Consider the following 17,651-nt stretch of genomic DNA (forward strand, 5'->3'; position numbering starts at 1 on the left):
GACAATGACGGCAGTTTCCTTAATATCACTATGATATAGTCCAGCCAACTGGGTGTTGTCATCTGGGCATAGAAATCGCAGCCCCACCAGTTTTATGACGGTTGGACTTAGCCCATGACAATGGTGGCACATGCAATCTTTGAAAGCTCAGAATTTTATCTGAATTTTACAAGGTGAGGAAACCAAGATCTTTTTGTCTGGGGACTCCATCATGAAAGACTGTATAGCTGTCAGTTGTTCTGCAATTTACACATCCCGATAAATGCAGCTGTGCTTCTCCAGAAAGAAAGAGCACTTCAGGATCATATTCTTCATCAAAGAAGGACTGCAATAGTCAGTTGCAGTATTGACTTCAAGCAACAGTTCCTCAATCGGTCAGTCAGTGCACTAAAGTTGGTTGGTTGATTTGGGTTAGGGGACCAAACAGTGAGGTCATTGGTCCCAGTGGATTAAGGAAGGACAGAGAAGGTAGTCGGCTACACTCTTTCAAAGGAGCCCAAAGTGATTTAGGGAAATCACAGAAAACCTAAATCAGGATGGGCGGATGTGAGATTGAACCATTGTCCTCCCGAATGTGAGTCCAGTGTGCTAATGACTGTGCCACCTTGCTTGGTGCACTAAAGTTACTTCACAAAGTTCCAGCTCAAGTTTGTGAACAGATGCTGCTGACATGCTGATTTTTGTGGATGCCTTACCAAGGTATTGCTAACTCACCTAGTTTGGCTACAATCATTACACCACCTGACAGAGTCCAACAAAAGTTTGACGGACACGCTTCAACATATGCAGTGATCAGAGCCTGCCTTCCTTGTATTGGTTCCTGCACAACATTGGGCATTACACTTGGGTTATATGTGAAACACTCTATGTAAAGAATCCACCCAGTATCTTATTTGCTGCCGAACTTCAACAAGTTGTAGGAAATCCAGTGCATCACCATCTTGATCTTATGAAGACGAGACATATTTGACACTATACATAGCACAGTCGGCTCACATTCCCCTCGAATGTGCTTTGTTGACTCCACATCCCTGGGCTGCTGCGTCCAGAACTCCACTCCACACCATTTCTGTGTGTTCTGCAACAAAAACTGTCCTATTTATTATGTGATGTGACATGTAGTCACCATATGACTGAAAACAGAGAAGTGTCCCAAACCAACACTTAACCCTTTTCTGAACTTTAGATACTCAATTGTTGTTGACTAGTTTACTGAAGAAGGCCTAAAATGCTATTTAATTGTGACAAGTGTCAAGGCACATTACAGAGAATAAACGTTTTTGTAAGACTGAATATGTAATTGTTCGCGATGACAAGCTATTGAAAGTGAACTTGAACCATGAAAGACAAGTGTCATATTTGTTGTTCAGGATCATATCTATTCTTATCCAGTATGACAGTTTTATAAATTTCTGCAGCTGTTGGGATAATACATGAGAACAACTGATCATTGATCATTGATAATTGTGGATGTTCATTACGAGAAATAATGTACTATAATCCATTCAGTCTAAGTATAAACCTGATGTAAACATTGCACTATGTTTTCTTCCACGTTTGCTGGAACCTCATTTGATTTCCATTTCACGTGGGACTACAGCCAAGCTGTCTCGAGTACAATAATAAGGGTACGTTCTGTGCTGTGCGTTGTGTGCACATCGACTTAACGATAATATGGGCCAACAGCTTTACCGACGCATTTAACTTGGACAGCTCTGGCCAGTCAGCTGGTACAGCTAGCCTGCAGTGATGTGGCCAGTTGCAGTTCACACGTAAAAAGAGATGAGCAGAGGAGCAGTACAACCTCGAGTGTCATTTAATTTTTTAGCAGAATGAAATAATACACTGCAAATCGCCCACAATACGCTCCTTGGATGACTAGACGGAAACTGCAACATGTTATCGTTTTTAGCTAATGTACTGTTGTAATTAAAAACAAGAATGATGAAATTCCTGACATAACCACACGATAAGTTTTCTGCATACGTTGTGTGTGACATAAGAGAGTATTGAAGGATTTCACCGTATAGTTAAATATTGAAGCCACTGAAGGTATTAGTTTACGGTCAGTTGTGTGGTAATCTCTTAGCTCCTTCCTTATCCGAATCCGAGAAATACATTTCACTTCTGGAAGTGTCGCCTCCTATGTTGATAAGAAGCCTATCAACAACAGAATCCACAAAGCCAACCAGGTGCAGCATTTTCTCTTCTTTTATGATGATCCGTCCTATATCCCACCAGCTTTTGGCAGTGACATGTGAAAAAGCTGTGTGCATTAGTTCCAGTACATCTGGCAGCTTAACAGTCTTGTTACTTCTCGGGCCAAATCTCGCAGCATGTCTCCAGATCAGTTTTGTTGGGTTCATATTGTTGTAATGGTGCAGTGGCAAATGTAAAAATGCAGCATTTGTATGATGTGCTCGATGCTGTGAAAATGATTGTTTTTCATGTTTCTACGATACTTCTGTACCTCTGTGGTATAAAACTATGGACATAGTCCAAATAAAGAGGAATTGGTTTTTAATTTTTACCTTAAAAGTTAAATTATGTTTTCTTAATTTAAACAACTTTTATGAACAGTCTTTCATAAAACATCGATAATTAAGGATTTGTGTTTGAAATGGAAATAGGAATTTTGCGTGCAGTATGTAATTAGAAACAAGACGACGTGCATTATTCATAAAAAATGATGAGTTTTATAATTGTGAGATGTAGGTATTTCAGACTGAACGAGAAAAAGTCATTCTGGGGAGATTTGAACCAATACACGAATAACTGCATTTTGTTAACATTCCATTACACTCCCGACTGTGCTACACATACGATGTGGATTTGTTTGTCAACTGCATTATATACAAAACTTAAAAGCCAATTATCTCTGAAAACTTATGAAAAACATTAAGAACAGCCGACTTCTCAGCACTTTTTATCCATGTTCCACATGCATGTTTCACTAAGGAGCAGAAAGCAGTCTCAGCCATTTTCATACTGTGCATTACCAGAGTGACAATGAGAGCACAACGCTGCAGCCATTGACCCTGTTTCCACAATCATGTTGTATAAATGGAGATGATGTCTTAACTACTGACGACGCCTTTGGCATTACTGTTTGGATTGGAAAATTGCGCAGGTCGCACCAGTGTTTAAGAAGGGTAGTAGGAGCTACAGACCTATATCATTGACGTCAGTTTGCAGTAGGGTTTTGGAGCATATACTGTATTCACACATTATGAATCACCTCGAAGGGAACGATCTATTGATACGCAATCAGCATGGTTTCAGAAAACATCGTTCTTGTGCAATGCAGCTAGCTCTTTATTCGCCCGAAGTAATGGCTGCTATCGACAGGGGATCTCAAGTTGATTCCGTATTTCTAGATTTCCGGAAAGCTTTTGACACCGTTCCTCACAAGCGACTTCTAATCAAGGTGCGGGCCTATGGGTTATCGTCTTAGGTGTACGACTGGATTCATGATTTCCTGTCAGGAAGGTCGCAGTTCGTAGTAATAGACGGCAAGTCATCAAGTAAAACTGAAGTGATATCAGGTGTTCCCCAGGGAAGCGTCCTAGGACCTCTGCTGTTCCTGATCTATATAAATGACCTGGGTGACAATCTGAGTAGTTCTCTTAGGTTGTTCACAGATGATGTTGTAATTTACCGTCTAGTAAGGTCATCCGAAGACCAGTATCAGTTGCAAAGTGATTTAGAAAATATTGCTGTATGGTGTGGTAGGTGGCAATTGACACTAAATAACGAAAAGTGTGAGGTGATCCACATGAGTTCCAAAAGAAATCCATTGTTATTCGATTACTTGATAAATAGTATAATTCTCAAGGCTGTCAGTTCAACTAAGTACCTGGGTGTTAAAATTACGAACAACTTCAGTTGGAAAGACCACATAGATAATATTGTGGGGAAGGCAAGCCAAAGGTTGCGTTTCATTGGCAGGAAACTTAGAAGATGCCTCAAGTCCACTAAAGAGACAGCTTACACTACACTCGTTCGTCCTCTGTTAGAATATTGCTGCGCAGTGTGGGATCCTTACCAGGTGGGATTGACGGAGGACATCGAAAGTGTGCAAAAAAGGGCAGCTCGTTTTGTATTATCACGTAATAGAGGAGAGAGTGTGGCAGATATGATACGCGAATTGGGATGGAAGTCATTACAGCAAAGACGTTTTTCGTCGCGGCGAGATCTATTTACGAAATTTCAGTCACCGACTTTCTCTTCCGAATGCGAAAATATTTTGTTGAGCCCAACCTACATAGGTAGGAATGATCATCAAAATAAAATAAGAGAAATCAGAGCTCGAACAGAAAGGTTTAGGTGTTCGTTTTTCCTGCGCGCTGTTCAGGAGTGGAATGGTAAAGAGATAGTATGATTGTGGTTTGATGAACCCTCTGCCAAGCACTTAAATGTGAATTGCAGAGTAATCATGTAGATGTAGATATAGATGTAGATGTTTTATTAATCTCCATCGCCGGATGTAATTTTAGATATTTTACTTCTGATGAAGGTATATTTATGTATACCGAAACCTTGATCAAGAATTTCAATGAATTTTTATCCTGCAACTGTTTTGGCTGTCATCATTTATTGTGAATAATTCCTATGTAATCTACTATCCACCACACACGGACATGGCTTTTCAATATTGAAGCAGTTGTCCGTGTGACTGTAATTTTTATGTTGTACATAAATCCTCAGAAAACCATACATCAGTGCAACTAAATACCTTGTTCTGTTCAACACATCTGTTATTTCTTGCTGTGATGTAGATCAAGTCACTTACAGTGACAAATATGGCAACATGCTGACTGTTTACATGATTTTTTGAGGTTTTTTCCTTGCCTAAGAGATTTACACTTAACTATTTTCAGTCTGTCTTGAAAAACACACACACACACACACACACACACACACACACCAAACTGCTACACATTAGAAATTCTTTTACCTAATAAGAGTTGTCTCACTGATATGATTTCAGTTTGTATTTGAATGTTATTTTATTATTTATTAAATCTTTTACTCTACTGGTAGACTGTCAAGAGATTTTCATGGCTGAATACCTCACTCCTTGCAGTATTATATTTATGAATATCACTACTGTTTTCAAACTGCGATTGATTATTGACGGCAAAGTTCATAAGACAGTAACTATGCTGTAAGGCTGTTATTTGTATGCCCAACTATTTAAAAACTGTCTACAAGATGTTCTAGAGTGAACATCACATTTTAACCTTATTACAAGCTCCTGTGCAACAAACACTTTCTTCGGTGACAGGTTACTGAATAATATGATGCTATAGAACATTCATAAATTAAAATAGGAAATTTAAGTCAATTTTTTGATATTTTTTGTCTCCAAAATCTGATATCATTTGTAGGGACAAGAAAAAAGCATTTTATTTTATGGCCAAACTCTGTGTTATATTTTTGCCACTTTCAGTCTTATTTTATTCCATAATTGGTGTTATTTTTGCCCTATTTCTTATTTTTCAAGTAGTTAATACTATTACCAAATTCGTTATTATTTATTTGCCAAATGTGGTGTACATTTTGCCAAATGTGGTGTATTTGCTTTCCAAATTTGATGTACTATTTGCCAATTTCAGTGTATTTTTCTCCCACATCTGATATCTCGATGTTGTTTTTGCCAAATACAGTGTAATTTTTTGTGCCATTTCGTTTTTTTTTTTTTTTTTTTTGACAAATTTGGTGTTGTTTACATTGCCCAAATTACATTTTATTTTTGCTAATTTCTGTGCTATTTTAGTTGTCACGTCAATGTTTGTCGTGTGGGAAATGAGCTGTCAGTTTAAGATAACAGTGAAAATATCTAACTTTCCATGTGGTCCAGACTCAAAAGGAAAATTTAGGAAAAAGCAGAATCAAGGAAAACGTTGAAACCCTCAAAATATGAGCAAAAGGATATGTAATTGGCATACATGATTTTTAATCATAATCCTGTCCAATACCGTAAGTCTGTATAAGTGAAGGAATGAAACATACAATACAATATTTGTACAATAGTAGATGGTAATGAATTTAATCAGTTATTAAAAAATCACAGATGTCTAACAGCAAGTAAAAACTTGTCAAAAAAATTGAGATTTGTATCTGGGTACAAGATAATTTCCAACATGCTATGGCGACAAATTATGCATCAAAACACGTTTTTGAGAGATCCTTCATTTGTGCACACCCAGGAAAAAGCAATAATCGATGAACGTGTTGAATTAAACAGGAAACTGTGAAAGGCGTCTGAGTGTAACATGTGAGGGTGTGCGTTTTCCTTCTTTAGCGTATTGCTCCGCAGCATACTCTGGTGATGCGAGTATAGCAAGCTCTTGTGTATTGCTTGTAAATTTTTGTTTGTTCATTGTGCTGAGTGATTGGTTGAAGTGAAGCGTTCTGCAGTATTGCCAATGTATGCCATATGCACTTCGAACTCGTTGCTCGCTATAATGTAAACACAGCAGGTTTTGTGAAAGCATATGTATATATAGACAAGTTTTCCTTCACATTACGTACTTGTTTATACCAGTGAGTATGAAATAAAGTTAAGCCTGCTGTGATTTCCATGTTTCGCTGTCCCACCAGTCCATTATATTTATAACAATCTGTCTGTCATCACAACACATTAAACGCCATTCAGGACTGCAACAAAGACAAACAGGCAATTACACAACTGTTCACTGAATGTGTCCTGGTAATTGTGGTGCTGCACATAGCAAATGGAGTAGCCTACGTTTGCTGCAGTTGGTAGAGGCATGATATGTTCTGGATTATGTCGACAGGCTCCGAGCATGGTAGCGAGGTGCACATGAGGTATAACTATATAAATTAAATCTGAGTGGAAGTTGCAGTCACTCCACTTGCTATACACCAATCACATCAGCCTTAATTTGAAAAAGCCACCAAGTAAGCTTGCTGTTTATCACTTTATATGGTAGAAGTGGCTGTATTAGCATGACGTCACCATGCTATACAGCTGTTGGTTGAAGGTGGAAAACAAACATCAGAGGTATTACATTTCAGTTTATTTCACCTTCTAGGCTATAAAAAAATGAAAGAACCCTCAAAACTGTGTGTATTAAGGTATGATTTGTGGCATTAGCATGTTGGGAAATGGCACAATTACCTTGTACATAATTGGCAAAAGTGATAGTCTTTTCAGTTATATACCCTACAGTATTTCCTAATAGGTCTATTACATGACATAAAATTTTGAAATTTCTTTCTTGTTCGTTTACGGATTTGCGATTTGATCATGTCAGTTGATGTTGATTGTCAGTAAAATTGCTACCTAGGAAGAGAATGTTTTATAGCTTCCTTGCCTGTTTATAATTTATAATCCAGTACTTTAGGAATTTTGAATGTTTTGTAGGCTAAGGTCTGTAAACCTAGTGAGCTAAGCAAAGTGTGTTAGTGTGGTTTGGTGGCTGCGCTGGCCGTTGTGTGACTAACAAGTCACCAGCCAATAAAAGCTCACTAGCCAGAAATGGCTGATGTTTCCTTGATTCTGTCTGAGCATATTCTGTGAAAGTCAGCATTTGAATTTAAAAGGTTGCCAATTGATATTGTTGCTAAATACAGTACATGCAAAAAGATGAGACTGAGTTATAAGTGGCAAAAAAAAAAAAAAAAAAAAAAAAAAAAAAAAAAAAAAAAAAAAGGTGGTGGTGATTGTCCCCCTTCATCACGTAATAGCTTGGTCCAGAACACTTTGCATTGATTGTCATGTTTTTACATTGCTGCCACAACCTAGCAGTAGTTGCCCCCTTCATCACATATTGGCTTGGTCCAGAACACTTTGCATTGATTGTCGTGCTTTTGTATTGCTGCCACAACCTAGCAGTGGTTGTAAATAATTGCCCGATGACGCTGAACAATGCAATTTGGGTTGGCAACACTAATTGTGGATTACGTCAGCATTTCCTCTGTCACATCTCCCCTCTATGCAATGGCCAAAAATATTCCTTTGACTCCACCACCACCTGCAGTGTGAACCGTCTGCGTTTTGTGCAACTTGTAACTTGTTTAGTCTCATCAAATGTCAATAGGACAAAAACGGGACGAAGTCAAGTGAGATATCGAGTAAGAATGAAGAATCGAGGTAAACCTTACTAGGAAGAAATGAAAAATCATGGAATTTATAGCATTGATCTTATGGGTTTTTCACAGGGGTTACAAATTTATGGCATGGAAGTGTGAAAACATAAAATCAGAGAATGTAAAATCAAGGTTACACTGTATAGACACCACAAAAGTCTCCTTGAGGAGATTAGAAGTCATAATACAGTTTTAATGTTCAGTAACTATCAGCTACGAATATTAGTAAACTCCAGTCCTCAGATTTATAACATTTTTATGCAGCAAAACTACAAATTTTGCAATAGCTCATAAAATCACTGCTTTGACGAAAAACCATTAATTTCACTTTACTTTTCCTGTTTTCATTTTCACATAATTTTCCTGACCATAGTTATCTATAATGTGGAAGCTGTAGAGCTTAGATGTTTGAAAATATCTTTAACATGTGATTTCCAGAAAATTTAGAATATTCTGTGTCATCTATTGACCTCCATGCATTATTTGTCATAGTATGGTCAGGCCGTGTGCAGTACTGAATATCATATATTGTATCTTATCTAAATTGAGTAAAAGTTCATTTGCAGAGACACAGTTATAATTTTTCATGAAAATATTGTGTACATTTTCAAGTGTTGAAGTTACCAGGAGCTCTGGGTGTTCTTTAGTGACCATCATTGACTGTGATTTTGGAACGTTGCAGCTATTTTGACAGCGTATAAATCGTAAGAAAGTGGAGACTGGTATAAAGACACATTAAATTAAAGTTGAGTGATGAACTAAAGAAAGGAATAGGCATTGAAACTAAATAATAACTATGCAGTCCCTACTGTATTTGTTGAAACTCATTTGCAGCAAAAACTCGCCGATTTGAATGGGTCAGTAGTGAACTTTCTCATCCTTTCCAGCAGTCCTCCCAGTCTGTTCTGTTTTGTTTTATTGTGCTGAAATAGGAAGGAAGGGTATAGGTACATTTTCCATTTTTGACATTCAAAAGGACCTAGAAGAAAGTACTGGGTCACAAAATAAACTATGCATTGAGAGTGTTTCTCCATGTCATGTAACCAAACACTTAAATTCCAACAAGGTTTATGAATAACATGTGAAAGCAGATTTGCATATCATCATCCAGTTTTGTCCTTGGCATACAGCAACACAGTGCAGTTAGAAATATTAGGAAACAGGAGGAATATGAGCAGGAAAAAGTGATTATCAAAGTGAAATGTGCTGTGAAAGTAACCATTGATGAACTGCTTAAGCAGCTGCCTTTATTCTTATATTCAGGTGTGTTAAATGACCAAGCATATTAAGATTAGTTGCATTCAGTACAGTCTGGCCCTACATCTCAAGTTCAGGAAGCTATTTTAGGATTCAAAAGTGAGTTTGACAGAGATGGGGAAGGCCAACAATTCTGTCATATTAAAATTATTATTCTTATATTAGCCTGAAATGAATTATGGGAAACTGTGGAAAAGCTAAATCTAAAGACATGAGTAGAGATTTGATATCTGCTTCTCATGGATAAGTCATGGGGCAAATGCTTCCTGAGACAGTAAGTGTTATTTTTCATCTCATCCTGTGATGTCTATGCCATTGTTTGTGTAAATTCTGAAAGAAATGAATCTTCCAAAACAGAAGTGGGCATCAAACGCCTACAGAAACACTAGTGCTTGTACACGTGCACTGGACAATGATCTGTTGTTGTACCTGTTGCTGTCTAGATTGGCAAACTTGAATATAAATTTGATTGCACAGGAGATAACAGCAACAGTAAAAATCATCATAAGATAAGGAGTCTGTGTGCCAAACTATTAATATACTTGTGCTTTCCCTTTGTTATTGTGCTGTTTGTTCTTGTTCAGTATAGTGTGTATTTTCCACATTTGTTATGACGGAGGAGCCAGTATTAAGTAGAATCCACAAGTCATTTTTGTATAACCAGTATGTATTTTGTTATTCATTTATGTAGGATTCTGGACTAATGAGGACGAGATTAAGGAAATATGTAGATAAGGAAGTGTGTGGAATATTAATAAAAGAAATGGATGAGTGTGGTGGAGCTAAAATGTAATTAAAATTGTACTTCTGTTTAAAGGAAAGCAACAGCTACATACATAATGGTTATGTGCCAGAAGAGGAGGAGGAACGACCAAATCATTATGAAAAGCTGAAACAACAGGTGTGGAACATACCACGCAACTTTCTGGAAGTGAAGACTGATGTCTTGGGTAGTGGCACCTATGGTCATGTTGTCAAGGGTACTGTACAGCAGAGAGGGTTCCCAGTGCCTGTTGCTATACATGCTATTGACGGTATGTATTTTTACTACCCGTTTATTACATTTTATAGTAGCTACAATTTTATTCATTTAAAGTTAGAAGACATTTCATTGTGACAAGCACTTGTCATGTCAAAATTACTAAAACATGAAGGAGCATGGTGGTGTTATTGTAACTGCAGTTAATTTATGTGCTGCTGTATGCTGTCTCTGTAGTCTTTTTTTGTCATTTCATGCTATGTAATACTATGGGTAAGTGGGAAGAAGTGCCTAAAACTAGCTACTGTATAATGACAGAATACTGTTAAGTGAAAGAACCACTTGTTTTAGCTGTCATCTGAGTATAATTCCTACATCTGGATATAGTGATGATGAAATAGATGAAGTGAATGAACAGATAGATGAAGTTCTGCAATTATTATACCAGGCGACTAGCATGCTGTGGTAGGAGACATAGAAGAAACTGAAGTGACAGAACCATGAATTAGGGACTAGAAATCAGAGCGGTTAGAGACACACTGACTTCTGCTTGAAAAAGGAGCTGACAATCTCAGACATTATTTCAAAATTACCCAAGAAGCTATGAATGAAACCAGATGATAAACGATGATTTCATATTAACTGCAGTATGGTCGGGTAGAAACTCAGATACCAAATCACTGAAATTAAAACATATCCTGGAGGTGATATATGCAGTGACCATAACGTAGTTACAATGCAATGCAAACTGCAACGAAAAGAAATTGTAAACACAAAGTACAAACTGTGAGGTGGTCTATAAATAAATTAAACACAGTAACAGAGGAAGCTATTGAAATACAGAAAAATTGCTACTTAAAGATAAACACATGGGAAAATCTAAAATAGGTAGTAGTAAATGTAGCAAACCACACAATTGGTCTTCCAGTAAAAGAACTGAGGAAACCTTTGGTAAATGTTCACATCATATTAGTAATAAAACAATGAGAAAATCAAAGGAGAAAATCGCACAGAGTACAATAGACTGAGGAATTTAGTTAACAGAGAAACAAAAAAGGCCAAAGAAAGTTACAAGCTAAATGTGACAAAATCGATGAAAACTGTACACCCTAAGGAACAAAACCAGTTAATAAATCATTTTGGAAAACACAAGCAACAAAGGAATTTGATCCAGTTGTAGCTAATAGCCAGAAACCATACATTAAAGAGTTGTATTGTGAGCCAGTACAATTGAAGGACGTAGCAAAGTCAGAAGAAGTTGAACTAGTCAAAATGAGGCCTGAAATTACAAAAACAGCAGTTGAAAAACATGAAATAATATGAAAAATAATAAAACTTGTGGTATTGATAAGATAACATGTGAATTGTTATTAGCATTAGATCAAGAAACTAAATGTCTGATCTGTTTATTATTTTCATTGGACATTGAGCCTTCTAAGTCATGATTCAAAAATATTAGCAAGAGTAATTACATAGATGCATGAAGAATAGAACTGAAGCTTATTTTTCTGAAGACAAATTTGGCTTCCAAGAAGGCAGAGGCATGATAGAAGGAATCTTAAGCTTTTGCATTAACAGCTGAAGAACATTTTAGAGGTGACAGAAAAATTTATATAAGTTTCATCTGTCCTTTGAAAGCATTAGATACAGTCATCTGGAAAAAACTAACAGAAATTCTAAAAATAACAAGGTAGACTATGAGCACAGAAAAATAATTAAAGAACTAAACAAAGAACAAATAGCTAGAGGTGAGCAATACAGAAAAAGGGCTAGAATTCTTAAAGGCATTAGACAATGATGTAATTTGTCCCCATGTCTTAGGGTGGTGAGCGTTAAACTAGTATAAATTACTCATGTAGTAACTCTTAATTCTTTAGTGAGGACTACCTTAGTAAACTTTTTGCATATAATAATCTCTTTTAGTAATGTTGGAGAACTAAATTTCTTACTTCTTTAGTTGTAACTAAAGTAGTAACGCCTTTTTACCAAAGAAGTAAGCCATTTCTACACACTATTGGCATGTGCATTTTCTTTCCTCTCAGATTATATTGATTGTTGGCAAACATTATTCATCACCTTTTGACAATAATATTGTGTTAGCCTAATTTATACTAGAAATTATTATTAAAATTCAAAGAAATTAAATGATATTGTATTAATGATAAGATTGGTGTATTATGAAAAAGAAACGTGCTAGTAATTGATGAATCTATTGTTCAATCCTTACTGCTGCCAACTGCAGCTGCCATGATTCATTATTGTTGATGACACATGTTAATTTAAGTGGAATCGTATACAATTTTTTTTGTTTTTACAGCTTGAGATACGAGCTAATAGAAACATGGAGGTAGCTAAGGACAATTTAAATGTTAAGAAAACTGAGCTCTACTGTAGCATCATTTGGATCTTTGTAGGGTCAGAACACAGATGTTTGGAGAGAAGATACCCACTATCTCCAACGAGCAACCAATCATATTGCCAATTTTCAAATTCTGCAGCAACTCTGCTATTGTCTCAGACGCGTGCATCATGCATGAAACCCGACCAGTGGCTTACTACATTCAAAATCTTCATATTGGCATCACAGATGATTTTTATATTGATAGAAAAGAAATTCTTGCAATTTATGTACAGTTCTGCTTGTGCTCCAGAAGGACAAAGTATGGGTATATGTTCACCGTCTGCGGCCCCTGTGACATTCAGGAATCTGTCAATTCAGTAGAATTTCCTTTTATTCCTTGATATATTTTCTTGCTTCTGTGTCATGGACACATACAGTGGTATTAAGGAATTAAACAGTTTATCACACTGTCAAAAGCTTTTCCAGCAGTAGTATGATGGGTGTTAATGAGGTCCCCTGCTACGATATGAAAAGCACCAATGTGGAAGATTCACAGTCCACAAAGAAGTTGCAACCTAGGAGACAAAGCACAGTTACTGTCAGAATTATGCTACAGTAATGCAGGGTGTATACGGCCCGGGAGATCCAGAAAAAACACGGGAATTTTTTCATCCGGGACAAGTCCAGGAAAAACCCGGGAATTTCTTAGAATTCCGGGATTTTTCATTGTTTTAGATTTCAGTTAAAGTTTTGTAGGTTTGACGGGTGAGATCTGATACTCTGACAAAGAACTTTAGTCCACTACTGCTGAATAATACTGCAGCAATGAAACATAAATCAGGGAATAACATCAAAATAAAAGTTTAGTTGCATAGAAAATGGGTAATTTACACAATGCACAGACCAGTTTGCCGACACCATAAAGTGTCAGAGGCTTTAGATCGAAGATTATGCAGTACGTCCGTAACAAGTAATGTGCATTCAATGTGCGTGACATCACAATTGTTTACATTTCTAACAGATCACCAGTAAATATTACTAATAGTGGCTTGAGATGCGTTACTTTCGAAGGAAATTTCCACGCAAGATGATTTATGTTACGTGTGAGAATGTGCAGTGAATTTCTTAAATCACAGGGCATTATAACTCTCATTCAAAACGTAACACTTTGAGGATCAGCCATTTGAAAAATGTCGGGCCCAGAAGATAAGTCATTTATGCCACTATTTAAAATTTTACCGGCACATTTGTATTTGATATGACTTAACGTGTAACACACGCTAAAAAAAGACCGAGCTTCAAGTTAGTTTTCATATTTAATGTTGTTCTTACATAGATAAAAAATTATGCGATCAATGGCAAAAAGTGTAATTGACCTTCAAAAAAATGTGCATAATGTGTTACTGAGTAATGTCACAAGTCTTTTCATGCCAGAACACCTCGACTTTTCTACGCAACTGATAATTATATTGGCACGATTTTAATTGCCAAATTAGAGCCTGTTAGTAGGTCTACGGACTTCCTATCATTGTAGGACTAATAACAGTGGATGCCAATAGATGATGCAATTCTCGTTCGTACATACACATCTACTTACGAGTTAACCACTGTAGAAACGCACTTTGCCAAGTTGAGCGAGCTCGGCCTACCTTCGTAACGTATGCGCCGCGGCCTGTCTTTCTCGTAGGCCTCGTGCTCTGAATAACTGCCGTCATTCGCTAGCGATATCACGTGACATGAGCTATGACTGGCTGACAAAAGTGCATCGCTCAACACAATCTCTATTTTAGAGTTTCCGAAGCTACCGTGCTGTAATTTGTGGAATTTGTGTGTATACTTTCGCAATACGAAAATAAACTCTGTGCATATTGTCTTGCATCAAACATCTTTCCAAACGTTATTGTTTTTCCTGGATTTCGTTTTCTAAAGTGCTGGGACGTCCTCCGCCGGTATAAGACCTTTACGATTCAAAGGACTGATAGGTTTTACGGCTCCCAGGGAAAGTATACTATTGCTTAACACGGATGTATTTTCACCCGCTTTATACGTAATTTCATCCGGGAGAAATCGTGTTTTTAACCAGGAAATCCGGGAATATTTTTTTCTTGTCCACGTAGACACCCTGTAATGGCTCCAGTATACCAAGCAGCAAGTCAAAAGATTCCTTACAAAACCCAAACTGCACTTTGAAATCATTGTTGCCATACATCGCAAATGGGTCTCTTCTCTCCGTTGGAAGCCTTACTCCATGCCATTACTCCTTTAGTTCAGTACTCTTGACTGGAAGTCACCAATTTGATTCTCCCTTTTCCTCCAATATTTAAGCTGTCATCACAGAAATTTTGCACGGTCTCTGCGGTGCTTGTGCTACAAACAAAAAGTTTGTAGTTTATCATGTTAAACTTTCTACTAATGTTAAAAAGATCATTAATATGCATAAAAGAGAAATTATGGAACATCCCTTGTCATATACCATGGAAGAGGCAAAACTGAATTGTGGTACATTGTCATACGATGCATCACTACACTGTGTTCAACATATATTTAGAAAATTCACTATGTTAATAGGCTGTGGTGCGAGTATCATAATAAATGGAATACAAATGTTTAAGTTTGTGGATGACAGACAGGAATACAAAGTTGAAATTAAAACACAAAAGGCAGAGACACTAGTGTGCTCCAAGGAATCAGAAAAAGTAAACATTAAAATTAGAAGAAATGAGCTAAAACAGACCTTATCATACAAATATTATATAATGAGCTAACTGAAGGTGGAAGGGACATGAAAGATACAAAACAAAGAGGTAGGGAGTGGACGTGTGAGGGATACTCATAAAGTATACATTGTCACCTTAAAAAATTTCATAATAAATTTTTTGTTTGTTTGCTGGCATGTCTGCAGTCCTGGTTCACATTGAAATCCACATGCAATGGTACTGTTGCATGTCACTAGCAGGGCCAAACAAACTGCAGCCAAGTGATAAAAGGAGAACTAGGCAATAATTGTGTTTGGAAGCTGTGGAAATATTACAGCTGTGTCAAGCCAATCCAGATAGTTAAAGAAGTCACCTGGATTGGTTTGACACAGCTACAACATTTCCATTGCTACCAAAAATGAACTGCTAAACAAAGCTTCACTTTATCAGTGGGCTGTGCTGTTTTGTTTCAGTTCCCCTAGTGAATGTACTGTGGTGTGGGGTTTCAGTATGTACCAGGCCTCCAGGCACGTACTTGTAAGGAAAAAAGTTTATAATGTAATTTATTTGATGTCATAATTAAAACATTATGACTAGTGTTTATGAATAAAATGAAAATGTGTCGTTAAAAAAATATAAAAATATAAGTGACGAAAAAACAAGTTAAAAGATGCATCTGGAGCATAACACTCTATGGGTGCAAAGTGTGGATTCGAAACATACAGGAAATGAAATGCCTATAATTATGATGTTGGAGACTTCTGTTAAAGCTAAAATGGACAGATAGAGTGACGAACCAGATAGTCCATCAAAGAATTGATGAGGAAAAGGAAGTGATGGGGCAAAACTACTGTGGGAAACAATTGAACATAGACAATGTGTGGATGGGGCACATCATAAACCACAACCAGTTCCATGTAAACATTCTAAAATGGGCTATACAAGGAAAAAAAACACAGGGAACACCTCAGTTGGCGATTGTAAAAAAGGCTGTAAGTAATGTGAGCCAATAAGTATGCCAAAATGGAGGAGTTAGTTTGTAATAGATCCAAATGGAGAGCTGCCAATCAACTGAAATCTAAATGGTGAAGAAAAGTGCTATGTTTTCCTCATTACTGTAAAATTTGCTTCCCAGAGTTATTAAGAATATCATCTTTGGTGTTAATTTTTGTAACATAAAAGTGGGGACAGGGACTTTAACAGTTTGTTATTTTTATTTGGTTCACATTATGTATGGTGGTCATTAAAAATGAATGTTACAAAATTAGATAAACTAAGTCAGTGAATTTACGCATACTTTATGATGTCCAAGAGAACTCACAGTATACATCTGTTGCTTTTGTACTATCTTTGGACTTGCTTTCTCAAAGATGAGAGGTATCTGTAGGTTTCTTCTGACAGTTCTTTGTTTGATAGGAGAACTTTGATATATCTAATGTGATGAACCAAGGAACAAAATTGGATGTCGTGGTGCCTAAGCAACAGTTTGCGATTTTCCTGGAGTGATAACTGCAATAATCTTAGATAAAAATATGTGGATGAAGAGCCAGACAGTGTTTCTTTTAGTTTACAGCATTTTGCTGCTCCAACAAATTTCTCATGTGCGAATAATGAAAGTGAATTAGTGTGAGGTGCCCAAATAAGGTTAGCTGAATGTGTGGGACAAAATAATATGAGGGTGTGCTGAAAAGTAATGCATCATAATTATTTACGTGAAAATCTTAAAGCTTTTTAAAAATAAAACAAATGTTATTAACATTCTGTGTCTTCATTCTTCATGTCTACACATTGCAGCCATTTGCTGCTGTAGGGCTCCGAATTGTAGCGTGTAACTTAGTGATGTGTAATGTAAGTGTCGGTGCACGAGATACAGCATCCTGTAATTGAGTTTTGAATCCGGAGAATTCATCCACACATGGATTACTCTCTCCTTCATCATGACAATGCCAGACCACACATGAGTGCTGCGACATCTGTAACAATTCCACTGCCTTGGGTTCACTGTCATCGATCATCCTCCATACAGCCCCAACTTAACGCCATTCGATTTTCATCTGTTTCCAAAACTTAGAGAACACCTTTGAGGACTGCAATTTGATAGTTATGAAGCGGTGCATGCAGTGAGGTTGTGGCTCTATCAACAAAGCTAAACATTTTACAGTGACTGTATCAACAAACTGGTCTCTTGGGAGGAATGTGTCCATTGGCAGGGTGGCTCTATTGAGAAATAAATATGTAAACATAAAGAATGAAGATGTTT

General features: G+C 37.0%; 1 protein-coding gene across 2 annotated transcripts in view; it reads left to right on the forward strand.

The window, feature by feature from the left end:
* Nucleotides 1-17,651, forward strand: part of LOC126185149 (putative inactive tyrosine-protein kinase Wsck) — a 197,722-nt gene that overhangs the window by 83,546 nt on the left and 96,525 nt on the right. For both annotated transcript variants that reach the window (XM_049927994.1, XM_049927993.1), the window contains exon 7: nucleotides 10,193-10,409. In XM_049927994.1, coding sequence (XP_049783951.1) covers nucleotides 10,193-10,409 — 217 coding nt within the window. The remainder of the gene's footprint in view (nucleotides 1-10,192; nucleotides 10,410-17,651) is intronic.

The sequence above is a fragment of the Schistocerca cancellata genome, chromosome 4 (genome assembly GCF_023864275.1).
Source record: "Schistocerca cancellata isolate TAMUIC-IGC-003103 chromosome 4, iqSchCanc2.1, whole genome shotgun sequence".
Lineage (NCBI taxonomy): Eukaryota > Metazoa > Arthropoda > Insecta > Orthoptera > Acrididae > Schistocerca > Schistocerca cancellata.